At 42.5% G+C, this 20,040-nt stretch overlaps 1 protein-coding gene and 1 long non-coding RNA gene across 17 annotated transcripts in view; one reads left to right on the top strand and one right to left on the bottom strand.

Moving 5' to 3' along the window:
* Nucleotides 1-20,040, top strand: part of dlg3 (discs, large homolog 3 (Drosophila)) — an 80,966-nt gene that overhangs the window by 48,420 nt on the left and 12,506 nt on the right. For 7 of the 16 annotated variants that reach the window (XM_080308013.1, XM_080308042.1, XM_080308019.1 and 4 more), the window contains 9 exons: nucleotides 1,055-1,108; nucleotides 1,612-1,662; nucleotides 2,792-2,916; nucleotides 3,302-3,471; nucleotides 3,629-3,765; nucleotides 6,849-6,994; nucleotides 8,663-8,824; nucleotides 15,214-15,370; nucleotides 15,946-16,048. In XM_080308013.1, coding sequence (XP_080164139.1) covers nucleotides 1,055-1,108; nucleotides 1,612-1,662; nucleotides 2,792-2,916; nucleotides 3,302-3,471; nucleotides 3,629-3,765; nucleotides 6,849-6,994; nucleotides 8,663-8,824; nucleotides 15,214-15,370; nucleotides 15,946-16,048 — 1,105 coding nt within the window. The remainder of the gene's footprint in view (nucleotides 1-1,054; nucleotides 1,109-1,611; nucleotides 1,663-2,791; nucleotides 2,917-3,301; nucleotides 3,472-3,628; nucleotides 3,766-6,848; nucleotides 6,995-8,662; nucleotides 8,825-15,213; nucleotides 15,371-15,945; nucleotides 16,049-20,040) is intronic. The other 9 variants (XM_026144535.2, XM_026144504.2, XM_080308052.1 and 6 more) reach the window with 3 other exon arrangements.
* Nucleotides 1,784-3,423, bottom strand: LOC145431835 (uncharacterized). The gene is made up of 2 exons (XR_013912137.1): nucleotides 3,288-3,423; nucleotides 1,784-2,441 (listed from the first exon to the last, which is right to left on the bottom strand). It is a non-coding gene; the product is annotated as an uncharacterized LOC145431835 (long non-coding RNA).

The following is a 20,040-nucleotide window of genomic DNA, read 5'->3' as shown; positions in this document are numbered from 1 at the left end:
GTAAAGGATGGCCATCGGCTGCTCCAACACAAACCCCCTCCATCAAACTTCACTCTGCATGCCTGAAGTGGGCAAAGAAACACCAGGTGGCACAATAGAGCTGAGCTGGGAGGTTAATTGGACTGTGAAACTTAATCTTGTTTGAGTTTTGCTTTTTAAATGCTGCTTTTGATATTTCCGCTGGGAAGACGTGCTCCCTATTGTACATTTGAGCTTTTTTTAAAAGCCTTAACGGAAACAAAAACAAGAGAATAAACAATTTCCCTAAAAATTATTACCAAGAAATCTAAAATAGCTTTTAGAGTCTGTATTCATTATATTTTGAGCTAATTCAACCCATCATAGTACTCAAGAATTGTTTGACCCTTAACTTTTGACAGTAACCCTGCAACAAGCAGTTACTGACCTCTCTGTCTGTTTTGCTGTTAAACTGTTGCGTCCGGACAACTGAAAAAGGTGAAAAAGTTTATTAAAAAATTGGCATCATGATGCGTTTAAATGAGCTGTTTATTTCAGACCAAGCACCAGTTATTTTCTGTTCACTAAACAAGTGCGACAGACAGATATTTTGCATAAAGAGAGATTAAAAAACTACCTGTTTGCATGTAGAATAACAGACGTGAGAGGAGATTACTGTGTAGAGTTTGTGTAATTCCGTAAACCTTGTAGCGCACCAAGCCAAAATTCATGCATTTTTCTAGACGATGCTCCGTGCTTTCATTATGTGGAAGTAGATGTGGGATAAACGTATTGTGCCAACAGCTGGAACACAAGCTGGTTTGTTTTATGAGGTGACCGCAGGATGTCTGGCTGTGACGGTTAATAAGCAGCAGTCTCACTGCCCCAGTCCTCATTCTCAGTCCTCACACCCCCCCTTTCAACCCCTCCCACCCCACCCTCATCTCTCTCCCCAGTCTCACTCCCAAGGAGACTCACTGCCTGTTCCTGTGGCATCCGTTCATTTTGCTCCCAAGCGATAGTGTGTGTACCGCATTACGTCTGCGTGCTGCCAGCCTCACACACTGAGATAATGTGTATCTCTTCATATTCACAGGCCAACCCTCCCCCCATCATTGTCAACGCAGACTCACTAGATGCAGGCCCTTATGTAAGTATCTGTTCTCGTTGTCTGTTACAGTATATATCCCTCTCATTCACACTTCCTGTGTCAGTGCATGAACATGTTTGTATGTTTGCGAGTGTGTGTGGATGAAAAGGCCTCCTCCTGGCAGCAACATGCTGTTTGCCATGTGGACCGACATCCATTTTCCTATTGACTCTGCCCGTTTGTTGGGATTGTGCATTCTGCAGTTGCGCATGTATTCTTACAGCGTTTGCATTTTAAGAAAGAAATGCACCTCTCATTTACAGCATTAAGGAATGTGTGGCGGTTTTCATATATATAGTAAAGCCATATTTTGACACTAATCCCGATTTACTGGGTTTCTCGTATTCAGTCTGATCTTTTTCTCATTTTTGGACATACAATGAAGGATTTTGCCGAAGCATTTGTACACGTCCCATTTTTCTTACGTGTTGGCAAACTACATACTTTGTCTTCAGAGGTGTCACTAACCATGCTGTTCATTTTTTGTGTTTTGTTTTTGGCAGGTTAATGGAAGTGATGGGATGTATAAATATGAAGAGATCATTTTGGAGAGGGTAAGTTTTACACATCGTGGATGCATTTTTTCCCACAGTATCCTCATTCTGATGATTGATGGATTTCTCCCCACTAGGTGGTGGTAAGCAGCTCAGTCTAAATGAATACCAAAGACAAATCTTAATGATTGTTAATTTATATAAAATTTTATGCAAGTGAAGACAGGCGTTTTCTCACTGCATTAGCAACGTCGTAAGTGTGATGTCCTATGTGACCCACATTAACGCCAGCTAGGCATGGCTTTTTACATAATCCTGGTACACATGTCATCAGCAGACGCCAGAAATGTAAAGCACCTTCCTGTGCAATTGTTTAGCAGCCACCACTGAACTTGTCAGCGGTGGCTCAGGTTTACTGGCAGAGCTATACTGTACATTTCTGCTCTCATTATTCCACCCACGGTAGATGCAGCATATTTCTTTGCCCCTTCCGCTCTAAGTGGCATTTCTCCATGTAGAAAGCTTAAATGAACTATGCACAGACACACTTTAAAAGGTCTGTGGGTGTGTAACTTTTGGTGGTAAGGCCCAGTGTACTCCTCTTGGCTCCAGAGCAGCACACTGGGAGGCCTCAGCCTCCCTCTGTCCTAATTTGTTGCGACTGTTGCTCATTAATTATAGAAAATAATAAAGCGAAGTCTTTTCTCAGCTGTCTTGTTTGCTGCCTGTCTCTGTGGCCATGGCTGTCAGATGCAGCAGTGTGCCTGGTCCCGCTGGATCAAAATGGGTCCTCTGTCGTTTCAGGGACAGGGACGGCAGGAGGTGGCAGTATCCATCTCCTGCAGAGAGTGAGAAGCATTGTATCAGGCAACCGAAATGATGACTCTGAGCTCATCTTTACCCCAGATTTTTAATGTACTTCATACACAGATATCTCTCTGTGGGTTCATAGAGTACATGCTCCCTCTTCTAATGGCATTTCAATTTGTCACACGTGGGGACGTGCGGTCACACACACGAGCCTCCACAGAAACGGGCATGAGGAAGTGCCTGGAGAAATCTCTGGATCATTTTGCATCTATCACATGATTTAAATACACTAAAAGAGATATATTGCACTAACCTTGAGCTTACTTTGTTTGCTGTTTATCGTATTATGTTGAAAATGTTAATCATAACCTATTTTCAGGGGAACTCTGGTCTGGGCTTCAGCATTGCTGGAGGAATAGACAATCCCCACATTCCTGATGATCCAGGGATCTTCATCACCAAGATCATCCCCGGAGGAGCAGCTGCTATGGATGGGCGGCTGGGGTAAGTTACCGTCTTCCTCCTGCTGCCTCCTATTTCTTCAACTCTTACTAAGCTCCACTACTTCCTCTATACTCTCTCTATTCTAACCTCTCTACTCTCATCTTTAACGCTCACCAACATTGCGTCCCGCCAGGCAGCGCTGAGTGGGAGGCAGAGTTTCTACAGCCCTCTGCCCCCAGGCTCTGTGTGCTTCCTCAGACTTATGATTCACTGGAAGACCAAAGCCTGAAACATGCAGAAATTATGATATGGAAGTTCTTTTTCATGTTCTTTTGAGGTTTCTGATTATACTGGCTTTGCTTGGGTCTCCCTTTTTTATGCAGTCAGTAAACTCCACAGAACTCCATGCACTTTACATGTGACATTTAAACCTTTTCTTTCACAGGGTTAATGACTGCGTGCTGCGTGTGAATGATGTCGATGTGTCTGAGGTGGTTCACAGCCGGGCGGTGGAAGCCTTGAAAGAGGCAGGACCAGTGGTGAGGTTATTGGTTCGACGGAGACAGGCCCCACCTGAGACTATTCTGGAGGTCAACCTGCTGAAAGGGCCCAAAGGTTAGAATCAGTGTTAACATATTCTTTTTGAAAGTGATTGCAGTGCTGCTTAAAAGGTAATAAATAACATAATCTTACAAATAGGACCTGGAATGAAAGCATGCAGTCTGGGGTGATCCTTTTCTTAAAGCACTGGCTGTCTTTGTTATTCACCTAGGACTGGGATTCAGCATTGCTGGAGGGATTGGGAATCAACATATCCCAGGAGACAACAGCATCTATATTACCAAGATTATAGAAGGTGGAGCTGCTCAAAAAGATGGACGACTGCAAACCGGAGACCGGCTGCTCGCTGTAGGAGCCTGCACCTTCCTCTGACTCACTCGCATATCTGACACTCGAATCCAAATGAATTCATTAGCTATTCATGTGGTTCACTTGCAAGTTAAACAGATATTTAGCATTTTCCTTGCAGTCATTCTATAAAGCTATTTCTATAACCGGACAAGTACAGTGCTATGAAAAAAATTGTCCCTTTTATGATTTTATGATTTTTTTTTTACATATTTGTCATAGTTACCTGTTTTACATAATCAAGATAACTCTAATATTAAACAAAGATAACCAGAGTAAATACAAAATGTCGTTTTTAAGTGATGATTTCATTTTTTAAGGGAAAAAGTAATCCAAACCTACCTGGTCCTGTGGGAAATAGGAATTGCCACCCTCTTGTTAAATCACGAATTAACTGAGTAATCGCATTAATCACATTACTATCCACACCCAGCCCTGATTACTGCCAGACCTCTTAAATCAAGAAACCACTTAAACAGAACCCGAAGACAAAGTAAGCTTTGTTTGTTCAAAAAGCAACAAACGTTGACATCTGTCAGTCTGGAAGGGTTAAAAAGCTATTTTAACGCTCTGGGACTCCAGTGACCCACGGGGAGAGTCATTATCCACAAATGGAGAAAACTTGGTGGTGCAAACTTCTCAGGAGTGCCCGGCCAACCAAGAGCATATCAACGACTCATCCAGGAGGTCACAAACGATCCCAGAACAACATCTAAAAAACTTTAGGCCTCACTTGCCTAAATTAAGGTCAGTGATCATGATTTAGAAATAAGAAAGAGAATGGACAGATATGGCCATAAGGCAAAAGCCACTTCTGACCGAAAAGAAGATAAAGGCTCGTCTCAAATTTGTCAGAAGCATCTTCAGGATTCCCAACATATATTCTGTGGGCTGGCGAGAAAAAAACTGATTTTTTTAAAAAAAAAAAGGTTTAAGTCCCATTGCATCTGGCATTAAATGAACACAGCATTTTACAAAAAGAACATATCAACAGTCAAATATGATGGCAGTACTGTGATGGTTTGGGGCTGCTTTCCTGCTTCAGGACCTGGACAGCTTGCCATAATTGATGGACCCATGAATTCTGCCCTCTACCAGAAAATCCTGAAGGAGAATGTTTGGCAATCAGTTCATACCCTGAAGCTTAAGCACAGTTGGGTTATGCAACAGGACAATGATCAGTAACATACCAGCAAGTTCACCTCTGAGTGGCTCAATCATAACAAAATGAAGGTTTGCGAGTCCTGACTTAAATCCGATGTAGATCTTTTGACATTACCCTAAACAGGTCGTCCATCCTCGAAAACCCTCCATTGTGGCTGAATTAAAATAATTCTGCAAAGAAGAGTGAGTCAAAACTTCTCCGTGATGTGAACAACTCATTGACAGTTATCACAAACACTCGAATGCAGTTAGGTTTTTTATACTATAGTTTATAGTTTTTATATCAGCATTTAAAAACTATAAAAAAATTATCTTTGTCTAATATTAAAACTCGTTTAATTATCAGAAATATGTTTGTGTAACAAATATTTTTTAAAAAAAATAAAGAAATTAGGAAGGTGGAAAATACTTCTTGCATGGCACTAAAATATACTGGGTTGACTGAGTGCTCAGATGTTAGGTACATCACATTATTTACTTAGGTGTCACATCCTGTGACTTTAAGCTAAATGTGACAACATTATTAGCACTTAGAATAATTTATAAGAAAAATAACACAGTCACGAATTGGGGCAATAAAGCAGCCCCTCAGCTGGGCATGAGAGAGAAATATTTGATAAAGGCAGATATTTTTCAAAAAAAACTATCGTTAATCAGCATTCATGAGTAAAAGTCCAAGTAATTATCGCTGCACTCATCACTGAGCTGTCATTAATCATTATTTAAATACAAACACAATATATTTTACGAAATTCTCTAACACCTTTGTAACATTCATGACCTTTTTTTGTCAGATTGGACAAGTGATTAGGCTTCTGTAGCCTAGCTTCTGTCTTTTTATTTAATACTACTACTACTAACATTAATAATAAGAAGAAGTTTTTCACAAAATAAAAAGGAAAAGAATGGTTTGACAAACACAAGAAGCAGGATACTGAGGTATAAGACGTGGTGTTACTCATAGTAAACAAAGCTGAATGAAATTAAAGCAAGGTTGAGACAACAACAAGAAAATTTAGATCATATTTACAAAGAAAATGAAATTGAAAAACAAGATTTTAAAAAGACATCAGATAAAGTCTATAGACATTCAGAAGTCCCACATTCTACAAACCTCTTCTCCTCAGGAAGGTTGTTCCGAATCAGAGGGGCCCTGATGGGAAACCCAAAGTCACCTGTAGATTTAAACCTCGACTTTGAAACAGCCAGAAGGGCCCCACCTGAGGATCTAAAGCTGCAACATTTCTGCAGCGTAGCTAGGGGTGAGACCTAGATGTGGTTTAAAACTGAAAAGTAAAATCTTAAAATCACTTTTAAAACATAGGATTTGGGGTGACGTCTGCTTAAACAAGCTGTGCTGCTGCATTTTGAAGAAGTTGCAGGCAAGGCAGAAAATTGGCCTTTGAAAGAAATGCACACAAAAGAAAAATGTCAACTCAAAGACATCAGTAGTTAAAATGCAGATCTGGTGGCACTGTGGCATGCTGCTACAGATCATAGACTGATCAAGAAACATGGCATTATTTCCTGTTCTCTATTGCATTATTGCAAGTGAGCACATTGGTTTAATGTTACCAAACTGCTGGAATAACTTTTGACTGGCAGCATATTTCCTGGGACCTGAATCTTAAAAGAGAAACAGTAAAGAGAGATACAGAGCATCCTTCAAACCTCTACCTACTGCTTTTGACCTCTGTTATCACTGCACGGCACACCAACCTTTCACTTTGCTGTTGAAATGTACTGAAATCTCATAATACCTTCAAGCTATGATTCATTATTGTGTTGGCTGGTGTGATGACTGCTGTGATGCGTGATGTTGTCACAGTGCAGCAGGAGACACAAGGCTTTCAGGTGTTGATACAAAGATTTTTTTTTTCTTCCCCCTCTTCTGATTTCTGGACTATCGTCGCATTCAGGTGAACAACATCGTGCTACAGGATGTGCGTCATGAGGAGGCAGTAGCTGCGCTGAAGAACACCTCCGATATGGTTTACCTCAAGGTGGCCAAGCCGGGACCTGTGCATTTGAACGACATGTATGCCCCACCAGACTACTCCAGCAGTACGTATCTACCTCTTCCTGTTCTTGTAGTCGTACTATAAGTGCAAATTTGCTAATCAATAATCAGCAAGCTCCAAAATTAGAGATGTAAGGTAAAGAGTAATTTTTTTTATATGATTTTTTTTTTAAAGTTTCATCTTTACCAGCGATGTTTTCTGAATTTTTCTGTTGGTTCACTGTTCTCTCCCCAAAACTGCTATGCCCAGACACCCACATAGTGTATGTAGTGAACGCTCGTGCACACAAACACACACGCACACTGACACACAATCCTTCCCACAGCAACAACAAGCACAGTTCTCTGCCTCCCACTGAGTGTGGATGGTTTCTCACATCCCACCTGCTCATGAGAGCCCACGATCTTGAGCTGCAGCATCTCAAATTTCCACACAACAGTGATTTAGTATTAGATGGGGCTATCGAAGGTTTTGTAAGTTCCGAATGTTTGAAGTCGTCTGCGTTTAAGTTCACTAACCCTTGAATCTAGATGTGGTTCCGGATTTGCAAGTGAAGTAGTTCACTTGCTTTATCACGCTCGGCTAACGCTAAAAATGTAAATTCAGAAAAAGAGGCTTGTTCATGTGTGTGATCTGTCTGCTATGTGCATGCACAAGGAAACAGGTTTTTAGAAAAATGCGGCACATGCCTTCACATATTAGTCAGTGGTAGTTCCCCATTTTGCAACAGACATATAGCAGAAACAATAGATTACATTGTTCGCATAAAAAAGCGAGCCAGCTTATAAAAAATGTCCCAGTGGTACTTTAAAGGAAAACCTGGGTCCTATTTTTGTGGTTTTGGCCACTATTTCTACTCCTAATAATATCATCGTTCTCACCAAGTTAATTGCTAAGCTTTGGGAATGCAGGAAAGAAGTTAATAAGAAGTTAGATGTGGTCAGAAATACAAGCAGTCAGATGATCAGACAAGTTATAAAGAAACAGAGAAGTTAGAAAAACTTGTTTGGAGGCGTATATAATTCAAACTGTCTTATATCGATAATCTGTACTCCAGAGAGATGGATATAAAGAGTTATGTAGAGAGGGATTATTCCCTTTTTCATGGGTCCCCTAATCTGTGGTTGTACTGTACATTCCCAGAAGGTAAATCAATTATGATTTTTCCTCATACATATAGAAAGAGGACATCTTAATTATGGTCATTTTAAACACACAACTCTGGCTATGGGTTGAGCAGCATCACTAACCTACCTTTTTGACCTTATGTTTGCAAGGGACAGCCAATCAGAAGAAAGCTGGCTTTATGAGAAGCTCTTTTTAGACCATGGGTGAAGTGATTGGCTCCAGTAAAAGATACTTAACAAAGGGATTATTTTGAGCTGTGAATCATGCAAAGCCAGTCTAGTAAGAGTCCAGTAATAAATATATGGAGCTAAAAAAAACAAGATAACAGTAAGTATTCTAATCTGCTCATGGATTCTTTTTTTCCCAGTTTATTTCATTGTGTTCCCACTTTGGTTCACACAGAGACACAAAAATCATATTTATATTTGGGTGAATATTATCATTATAAAGCAGTGTCTTGGTGTGGTAATGAAGCTGTCGTTTAGGAGCCGGTAATATCTGATTAACCAGCTTTATGCAGTTATGTTTTGTGCAGTTCTCCTGTTGCACAGGTGTTGTAATCATTCTTTCTTTCCCCCTACTGGCCTGGCCCTCCCTCCAGCCTTCCCCACCATGGTGGACAACCACGTCAGCCACAACTACATGGGGGGAATGGAACCCAAGCCAGTGTACCCGCCACCCCAAGTCACCCCGTCCAGGTACTCGCCCGTTCCCCGCCACATGATGGGGGAGGAAGACTTCACGAGGTACGTTAAAGACCGGCTTCTTCCATGAATGATCCTCCTCCATAACCTGACATTCATAAGGCTGTATAAGCGTAGCTTTGGCTAAGTCTTAGCACAGGTTGTTGGTGGAGATCAGCTGTTGGCTTTTTTTGGTATTGGCTGGTGTAGTTGTATTAAAGAAACACGGTTATAAATTAAGTAACTATTTTAATTTAACATGGATCGTATTTTGTTCCCAGTAGCCTCTATTTTGTTGCTTTTGTACAAGCGTTGTTGTGGTGGCTTCAAGGATACACCTGTTTACAGTAGCTTATAGTGTTTGATTAACAAAAGAATCTGCTTAGCTTGCAGTTTTCATCTCATCGAGGCCCCGATGGTGCATACTACTTAATAGCTGGACAGTGTGTGGCAGCTGTGTGCTGAGAGAAGTCTTTTGTCACATCTTATACTTGTTACGAGCGTGTGTTACCCTTTGACCTCCTATCCAAGTACTGGATCAGAAGTAGCATTCATAGAGGGTTGATTGGAGTGTCCCATGAGGCTTTGAGTCAGCTTAACCCACAGCTCTAGGGAAGAGGCTATATTCCCTCTGTGTGTGTGTGTGTGTGTGTGTGTGTGTGTGTGTGTGTGTGTGTGTGTCTGTGTCTGTGTGTGTCTGTGTGATTGCATGCGGGTGTCTATGTGTGCTGTCTTACTGGCCGAGTGTTACGTCGCCTTGTAATGTCCTTGTACAAGCTGTCTACATGACTTGTATGTGCATTTTGTCGCATCTTTGTTGGTATGTGTGCTTTATTTGTGTCCTACACTTGTCCCGTTCACTGTGATTCCTGTACCCCACAGCAGGGCTGAACCTATTTACAGTGTCATCCACAAACCTGGGGACAGCAAGGTGCCCCAGGCCCTCTACAGAGGCTTCTGTCCTTCCCCTGCTCCCTTGTGCCAAGGTCCACTCCCCTTCTCTGGCAGGTACTAACCTAGTCCATCATACCTTGCTTAGCTAACCCTCCTCTCTGTAGCTCGGCACTTAGAAAAATGCCAGGGCATATAACCCATCAGGATTACCAGTAGTGTGTTGGGCCACATCTGTGCACATAAATAGCAGTAGAGAAGATTAAGATGAACCAAGGGAGGAGGGAGGAAAGGAGAGCTGGAGGGCGAGGCAGGCGATATTTATGTTGAGAATTCTTTTCGTTTTCTGTCTGCATGTAAATTTTTGCTGAGGCTTTTTCAGTTTATTTGGAACCACTACTTTATCTTTCACAACTTCACAAGAAACAAGCATCAACAGAACACTGAGTAGAGAACAAGTGAAAAGAAAATCTCAATAGTCATTGCCCTTTGTTTCATTTTTTTTTCTCTTTTTTTCGTTGCCGCTTTTTTTGTGCTTTTCATATTTTAAACGGCCTACTCCCATTCGGTCAATATTTGATTTCCTGCTAATTTGCTCATATGTGCGAATCTCAAACAGTAGTGCTTTGTTCACCGCAGTTTAAAATGGAGTCGTACCTGCTCTTCACAAACACATCACCGCAGGAGTGCAGCCGAAAGGGCTTCACGCTCCCACAAGCTGCTCAATTCCATCTGTCAGGAGGCATTGATAAAACTAAGCCTATATCTCCAGCCAAAGCTACTTTGGCTAGTGCTTACTGCTGAAGACATAATATACATATTATTTATGGCTTGCATTTGGGGTTTTTTCTGTTTGGCATTATCAAATTTGCAAAAGGCCTCCTGGTGTTTGATTTAATTGAATGTTTTTCTTTTTATTTGTTTCTACAGCCACAGTTTTGTCCATTTTCCATCACTTCATGGATGACTGCACTGATGTCTGTGTGTAAACCATTGTTTTTATGTAATTTACCTTTATTGTGTAACATATATGCCTTGCAGTGAGTGCAAAGGAGAGTGACTGTAGTCCTACTCTAACTAAATGCTTGTGGTAAATGTGGTGTTTGAAAGGAAGGGTCGAACTGAAGGCTAGTGTGGATGACAGGAGCGGTGAAATATTTTGCCTGCTTCTCTATGTATGTAAATGTAAACAGAGAGCCTGATCCTGTACAGGGCAGCAGACAGTGCTGCAGCTGTCATGATTCATATGCACGCTGGGAAAACCAGGCCATGCACTCAGGTCTTACCCCTCTCATCACCCGTACTGCCAGCACCAATCACACATGCTTACTGTACGCTGACACACACGAACACACGCGTGCCATGCTTAAAGTGCAGCATGCAATTATGACACTGACACATGCCATACCTGTGCATATCGATCAAGAACACCGGACACGTTGTAAGCCAACTGTGCAAGTGAGAGCAGCCAACATATGGTGACCATGCATGCATTTGGGTATCAGAATCAAAAGCCATTTTCTCTGAGGACATCATAAATGACAAACCACTCGATCTCATCATTCTCGTCATTCTACTCCATTGGGCACAGGGCAGACACCTCTTTCCAATCCCCAAAGCTTCCTCATTGGCTCCAAACACGAAGGGTTATTTTAGATGGATGCTATAGTAGGCACAGGCTTCCACAGAAGTAGAGCAGACTTGTTGTGAGGAATGAGTCAGAGCTTATATCGGCCCTCTGCCCATCTGCACATCCCCCTCAGTGGTGTCATCGCAGACACGTCCCCGACACCCCCTTCTCCATCTGATATTACCCCCCTTTCTGGAGATATGTTATATTATATGGTGTAATCAGACAATCCTTTAAATCCTTGTTTCCGTCCACAATGGACTCAAGAAAAGATTAGTATGCATGTTTGGTGTAAACATACATCTGCATGCAGTCGTGACAGGGCGCAAGATGACTAAACAAGCAACAACCCTCTACTAGCCCTGTCAGGCTTTACTGCAGATGCAAATTACTGTGCAAACATTTTAGGCATTTTACATGTTTAGAGGCATTTGATCAACACTAAATTTATCCTGCATCTTGATAAAGACGCCAAACATAAAGTGAGAGTAATATTAACAAGAAAAGGGGAAAAAAGCATCTTTAGCAACAAGAAGAACAAGGAGTCCTGTAACAGATGGCGTGGCCCCGACAAAGCCCTGTTCTCAACATCATTGAGTCAGTCTGGGATCACACGAAGAGACAGAAGGCACTAAGACAGTCTAAATACACAAAACTGCAAGAAAGTTTTCAAAGTTGCTGAAAGAACATTGAAAAAGTATGTGCAAGTGTACCTAGGAGAATTGGTGCTATAGTCCCACCAAATATTTTGATTTAGTTTTTCAGCTTAAGGACTTCTGTGTAAAGTTAATAAGGAAACAAACACTTTATGGCATGATTTTGAAATGCATTCTCACTTTTAGTTTGCATGTTTTCCCCTTACTGTATGCAACAATGCCTCCTGCTTCGGCCTCTTTGTTTAGTCACAGCCTGTGTAAATACAGAAGCCTTAGTACTGTCGAAGCAGCTGAGCTAATCAGTAACGTTATGTGTCTCTTGCACACATGGAAACACAACCTTTGACTGTTTTTTTTTCTTCAAGAATCTGGATAACACAATGACCTTTAGTTTGCGAGTTAAATGAGGGGTTTAGAATTAAAAGAACCACAGCAGAGTTCCCAACTTAGGTGTTATTCATTTATTACTCAGATTTTATTCTTAGTCACGGTGAGAAGCACGGAGAATGAACAGTCTATCACCTTAGCAATGAATAAATATTTTCCTGTCAAATTAAAGGAAAAGAGCAGACCCCGAAGAAGAAGGGGGTGGACACTGAAAAATCTATGGGTAAAATTTAGACAATGAAAAAGAAGAGGGAAGATGGTGCGTCCCCGTGAACACACGCTGATGTAATCTGTTTTGGAGATGGGGAGAGATAAAGTGCTGCAATAGGTAGTGTCTGTCTGTGGAGAAAATGGCATCCATCTGCAGTGTCCACCATTAATCAGCCAAGCAGAGCCAATTACTTGGCTGAGTTCAGGGCAGCATGACCTGCTGAACCCTGCAGCCCAGATATCCATTCAGAGCTTTAGGACTGCACTGCAACCGCCTCAGCCAGAAAAGTGAAGCACAGAGGGATAATATAGCGAGGGGAGGGGAGGGTGGTTTCTGAATTAAAGAAACCGCTGGGCAGAGAGAAGAGGGTTTTTTGCTGCTCAATACCTGTTTACATTCCTGGCATGGATGAAAAAGGCGGAGGGGTGGGAGGGAGTTGGGATGGGATGGGGGGAGCAGGTCTTGTGATAGAAAGGGAGGACTTGATCCCTGCATTTTTAAAATGTAGGAATTCACTCCCATTTTCCATGTAACTGACCAAGCACTTCACATCCTATGGACAAGCAACACACACACGCACACACACACACATACCTCCTTGGAGGGCAGCAGCAGCAACTGTTAAGAAAAGCACCTGTCAAAAGTCTTCCACAGACTATGAGGGCGTCAAATCAAAGGCCTAAAAGTCATGAAAGTCAGTCCATGAGCTCCTCTTTTGTTTACTCTGACAAATTAGCAAGGAGCTTCTGGGAATATATCTGCCTAGTGTCCAGAGGGCCAGGCTGACAGACAGGAATGCTGGTGTGCTGGACTGGAGGGGGGCCGAATCTTCAGTAGCATCCCAGCAGAAACGAGGGGATTGCTTGAAAGAGGATCAAACGTGGACAATCTCTAGTCCATCCAAATTATTCCAGGTGCGAGACAAGAGTGTTTTGTTTTGGTTTTTGCTTCTTCCTGTAGAATCGAAGAGGTTTTTTTGTTTGCTTGGGACTGTTAGGGTTAAATGCGTTGCCTTACTAGTGATAGGGAGCGAGCAACTGTCACAGCCCGAAGAGGAGCTGTTTCCCATCACATCACACAAGAATGAGATAGGGAACACAAGGCCCAGATCCCAGGAGTTTCTAATTCTGTATTCCACTTCACTGCGGAAGGCCAGACAGGAAGAGGGGTCGGGGAGTAATGCTGCGCTGAGCTGAGCAATGTGGCATAGCGAACATGTTCACGGTCAACATCTCATCTTCCATGTCGCTGGTGAGGAGCCTGCCTGAACGCACAGTTAGGAAATGCTCTTTCAGAAGTAAGCACCGGCTCTGGATCCTCAGGTAACCATGGAGATCTGTGTGCCTTGTCAAGCTGAGATGAATTAGCTTAGCTGGTTATTTTAGGCTTGACTTGTGTGAAGGCGAGTGAGTTGTTTTAGCATATTCAAAGGCAATTATCACTTAGCTAATTCTAAAAGGCTGTGGATAAAACTTGGAGCATAATGTAGCAATGTTATGAGTCTCATCAGCACAGTCATATAATCTCTTTACCAGAATCTTTTTTTGTAAGCACATTGCTTGTAAGGAGTCTACTATATGGATATTGATCTATCTTGTGTGATGCTCTTAGCATCTCTGCAAAGTTCACTTCATTTAAAATGCATAGCAGTCTTTCTTTAAGCACGATGTTACTATTCAGGAGTCTCCAGCATTTTTCCAGTTGCTCATGGGTATGATTCTGAAAGTCTGGAATGCTGCCTCTGCTGCCATCAATGGGAAAATGGTCTTAGCAGCGACTTTGAGCGCAGCCATTAGGGATGGAGCAGGAATTGTTCCTGTCGACCGCAGGCTGAGTACTGCGAGAGAAAACCACTAATGGGAACCATGCAGTGTTTTCTGTTGAGAAAGGAAACTGCATTTTGCGTGCATGCATGTGTGTTTATGTGTTCATCTGTATAGAAAATCTGCGCGAGCGTGCGTGCGCGGCATGTGTGCGTGAAAGAGTGAGAGAGAGTCGACTGTTGGGCTTCCTAGAGTGTGTGTGGGTGTGTTTGCATTTGTGTGAAGTGTGTTCTCAGAGGGCTTTTGCCTGGACCGTAGCAGCGGTTTGGCCTCTCTAGCATCTTAAAACTGAGGCGGTCTGAATAGCCTCCTGGAGGATGAGTCATAGTGGGTAAAGCTAAAGCAGAGCTTCAGCAGGTCTGTCGAGCAGGAGGCGGCTCATTGTACATTGATACGAGTGGGTGTTTAAGTGTTGACACGTGTGTACATTTCCATAAGATGTAGCCAATAGATGACAGGCATTTGGACCCAATCATGTTCCTGCTTGTTTTATTGTAATGAGTTAACAGTGTTGTGCATGGTTTTTATGCATGGTTATTATATGGTTAATCATCGTTTTCTACCAGCGAGTGGTGTCCTGAACATAAATCGTTTAAATGTTCTATTTAAAGTTCTCAGATTCAAGTATATAAACAGAGTGAGCCTACAATAAACCATCTGCAGGCCTGCTGCATGTAGCTGCCTAAACTGGACACACTTGACATTTTGGGATCATTGACATAACAAACTAGTCTCTGTACTCTCTGTTCATGCTAATTCTATTCCAGTTTTGGCCACGTCTCTTTTAAATTTGGCCTCTTTTTATACACTCTTTGTCCCGCCCTTCACCCTGACACCGCCACTCTATTTGACAGGGAGCCAAGGAAGGTGGTGCTACACAAGGGCTCTACTGGTCTGGGCTTCAACATTGTTGGCGGGGAGGATGGAGAAGGGATCTTCGTCTCCTTCATCCTGGCTGGAGGCCCGGCTGACCTGAGCGGGGAGCTGAGGAGGGGCGACAGGATTCTCTCAGTTAGTATTTTTAGCTTCAAGCTTTCTGTTTACCCACGTCAACAACTAAAACAAGTCTGAGGCAGAGGGGTTTTCAGCCAACTCCTGCTGTCAGAATAATGATGATAACATTAAGGAGGGACTGTGTTTAGAAAGCCAGCAAATATCTGCCTCACAAATGTCCTTGAGCAAGACATTAAATCCAAATGGACTCTTAGGGAGCTTAGCTGCCCTCTGCCCTGAAGTCTGTGTTTGACTGGTTTATTTTCAGCTTGCTTTTAATCTGGCAGCATATTACATCATGTATGGAAAAAATGAGTCAGTCAGAAAAGATAACTAATGACTCATCAGCTGACATCATTAAAAAATTGTACATTTTCATACTTGTTTACTAATTTTATTGAGTAATTCGGTTTATTATTAGTAAGTCTTGAAACCATCTATTTTGAGCATAGACTTTGTTCTTTGCTACATTTGTTTTTCTGTATAGGTCTCAAGGATCACATGATTCCAGCCATCTTAAAAATCTAACCAGTTTTCTTACCAAATGTCCCCTTTTTGCTTTTTAAAATTGTATTTATTTAATTTTTAAACAGGTGAATGGTGTAAATCTAAGGAATGCCACACATGAGCAGGCAGCTGCAGCACTGAAGAGAGCTGGGCAGACCGTTACCATCATTGCTCAATACAGGCCTGAAGGTAAGACCCTACAATCTCATGTAATGTGTGAATATGTCATTGTACCAAGACGGGGCTTACATTGAAATCAAATAAGTCATTCAGGTTATCTTGCTCCTATTCCTGTGAAAATGGTGATGCCTCGGAGTTTATATTAAGTCAAATGCAATGTGCTTATTTATGTGAAATGACTAATTAAAAAATAAAATGAAATCAAGGCAGCATAAGTGCAAATATTTGTATCCTTAACCGTGACTGGAGAGCTCAAACATTAGACCGCTCTAAAGTTCAGAGGGCGGATATCCTTGATAAGGTCATCTCGGGCAAACAGCTCTCGCTGTGAGCACAGAAACCCCATCCACCTGCTGTTCAAACCTTCTGTTTGAGAGCACCAGCCAATTAGAAAAAAGTTGCAGCCTTGTAGCAAGATCCAGTATAAATATTCCTCCCCTAAACCTTTGATATCATGATTGGTGGTCCTCGCTAATGCAATTGAACTAGAGTACTGATTTGAATACATGTTGGGGTCTTTTGTTTTAGTCTGTTTTGTGGTGCGACAGTGAAGAGATGACAGGAAAGCTGAGAGAAAGACCAGTATAGGGCATGGCCTCTGCAATAGCCTTACAGCATAACACTCACTTGCTGTATCCAGTGAGCTAATCCAGCCCCCGAACTAGAGTACTTGTAATCTGATAATGTTCAACTCCACTTTATGAGAGCAACCAGTTTTAGAAGGTAATTCAACCACTTACTGCACTTTAATGTGGATGCAAATATTGCTACTTTCTCTTTGGTAATTATTATTTTGCAGATTATAAAATTTAAATGTGCTAATAAATTTTGTTATGTGGTATTATAGATAATCAGCTCCCGTAGGAACATCAAAGTGATACACAAAGAATGAATAATTATAATTATATTGTACCATGAGATGTTTTACTTTAATTTAAGGATTAAGCTTGTGACTTATGCTGTAGTAAGGAGTCTAAACATTTGTTTTGCAAAACAGTTATTCAATATAAAATGTTTCAGTTGTGGTGCAGCGTAAAGATGTGCCATAATGTTTCTTCCATTATGTTTATTTCTTTTCAAATATTCCGATTTCTTGTGGTCCAGGCATGTCTTGTACTTTTCCCCCCTCCTCTTCTAGTGCACTGGAGGATTGCATTGTGGGAAATGTAGGAACGATTGTTTTGAGACTCACAGCATTTAGCGAAAATCACGATATCTCGGCTTCGTGTGTTTTGGTTCTTTTTCTACATGTCTCTCGCAAGCCCAGCTTTATAACAATGTTGATTAAATATCTATTTAATGGTGCAATCGGGTTTACCTGGTGCCGCGGCCCATGCGCACTCAGATCGTGCTGCAAACGAGGGCAGCGCAGCGGATAGGCCGGCTTTCAGCGAGTATTCGGTCGGAGGCGGCTCTTGTGGCAGCAGCAGCCCGAAGTGTTGAGCCAACTGCAAGGCGGGCAAACGAAACCGCTGTTGTCCTTCCCTGTTCAAACTCTGGGCTGTCTGTACACACAGACCCGCACAGCGATGGAAAGAGGCGACTAAGCGGAAAGTTGCTAGCTCCGCTTCCATTTCGACACCAGAGGGGGGGAAACCTTTAACGCACCCGAAGTGAAGAGGTGGAAAGCGGCAAACTTTTATGTCTACCAGCCAGTACGGGCGATGATGGGGGATGGGCTTGGATACAACAGCAGAAGAGCAGAAGCCGCATGAACTCCCTAATGGCTGGATGAAGAAACTACCGGCAGCCACAGCGAGATTATAGCCAGAGTTTTCTCCAGCGAAGGTGAGACGAAGGTCGAAGGTGTCGGCAAACACCGACGGGGGTGAAAAGCGAACAAAGAGAGTGAGTTACATTGTAGAACATGTTTGTGTTGGTTGCCAGTACGGCCCGTAGTTTGCTGCTCTTCGCCTGTACTTTGACTCCTGAAGGACAAAGTAAAGTGTGAGCTCTTCATTCATAAGCCACGAGGAAGCCTTGGTGCGATATTATACCTGCTCTCATTAATATCAGTCTTAAGATGAATTCCTTACAGTGGCAAACATGTGATCGCCTCACCCATACTGTGGTTAACATAAGTATGTCTACGCTAAACTGCTGCCATTACCTGGACTCCATTGACGACTTTCCACCGCTTTTTACTCCATGTAAAACCTACTTGGAGGTAGGTGAAGTCGCTTTAGGTTGTAATTAATACCCCAAAGAGAGATTTCATCCAGCATTTGCTTTACTGTTCTTATGTAACCTAAACCTATAGGTGGGGGCACAGAGGTGTGGTCAAACAGGTGTGTGTGTCAGTTTTGCGACTTCACCTGCGCATTACGACTTTCTGACCAGAGGTCCCTTTTCCAAGCTGACAAAAGCAGAATTCACGTGTTGCCCTTATTTCCAACATTAGCAGACGATTCAAAAAAATGGCACCACTCCTTCTTTTTAATGCTGAATTAAAGCTTTGATTGTGGCTGTATTTCTTAGTGCTTCAGTCATTCTGTGTAAGTGTACTTGAACAGGCTGCACTTCATACTGCAGCAACAATGGGGAGGATATTGCGAGCTTTATGTCTATATGTCTTTTCAGGTTGGACTATGACAGGAATGTGACGGGGCATAAGTCGTAGCATGCTCGCTCCATATTTCGTTGTCTTTCAATAAAACATCAGCCTGAACTGTCCAGTAACTCTCCAAGGCCACTGAAACCGAGTCGGAGTGGGATCTGTGAGTTAGATTGGGGTTAAAGTCTATGAAAAGCTCAGACTGAGATCAAAAACCGATAAAAGTGCGGTGTTGGGTTTCTTCCCTGTGAGTTTATGTTGTCTCGCATGTCGGGTCATTCAGGCAGCTTCTTGAATAATGATGTGGTTAGAAGAGAAGAAGCTTTGTTTTTCATACCAAATCTTGCTTTCAGTTCTGTGCCCCCTTTGTGACTCCGTGATAGACAATTATCTGTTTGTATACAGTTTTAAACTACTCCAAACGAACAAGTCGAGTGCTGGCAAATGATTGACTTCCTGTATCCCCTCTGGTGACCTGAGATCTGTTTTCAGTAATTCTGCTGGCATCCTAAAGGGGTGTGTGTATGTGTATGTGTGTGAGACATGATGTTCATTTGAGTTTGGAGCAGGAGGAACCCCCAGTGAGCAGTACAAGGACAGTCAATCTGGGGGGGAAGTGGAGAGAGTGAGAGCTAGTCTGTGCCAGGCAAAATGCCTGGAGTATACTCTGTGGTGCTGGGGCCTGAGCATCCATGGGCCTGTGATCGAAGGCCAACACTGAAACTACAAGAAGCCACAATGGGGCACACAAGCTGTGGTGGGAGGGCCCCCAACTCTCAGTGGCTTTCTGGAGCACTGCCAGGCCTTTAACTCACATTAAGCGATGGAAGTGAAGGGTGTATATCCACACACTGCTGCCCTGCCCCGACATCAATGAGTGTAATTACTCCAGAATCTTTGCATTTAAGGAGTGGGAGGAGGGCCGTGAAGGAAATGTTACCCTCCGAGCACCCTCATTAAACTCACAAGTGTGCATTATGGGCTTTTGTAGAAATATTTTAGGCAGGGTCTACATGTACCTTCCACGCTGTAATATCGGGGAAGGGGGCGTGCACGTTCACTGGCCCGACTATTCCTGTCAACATAACGCACACTCACATTACAAGTACATGCTTGCTGTGTTGCATAACTGGATCAAAAGCGAAGCGACCGTCCCCCAAAATAAAAAAGCTGTTCGACTAATGAGGACACGCAGTGGGAGTGAGAGGTGCAGAATAGTCCCAGTTTCTATTAGCTGTGTCTCTCTTTTTTTATCTATTTTTCCCCTGTGGGTCACTCCTAAAAATACAGGCTACCTCATGAGTATTAATCGCTTTAAGAAACCAGGATTTAACATTTATAATTTTGGGCTAAAGATGGGCTTGTGAGCAGAGATGTCACTGAATGATTTATGTTGGATTGATCCCCTGCAAGAGCTGGGCTGGTCTTGAATGTCCCAATCAATAAC

The sequence above is a fragment of the Astatotilapia calliptera genome, chromosome 2 (genome assembly GCF_964374335.1).
Source record: "Astatotilapia calliptera chromosome 2, fAstCal68.1, whole genome shotgun sequence".
NCBI classification, from domain to species: domain Eukaryota; kingdom Metazoa; phylum Chordata; class Actinopteri; order Cichliformes; family Cichlidae; genus Astatotilapia; species Astatotilapia calliptera.
This window is presented reverse-complemented; position numbering and strand designations above follow the sequence as displayed.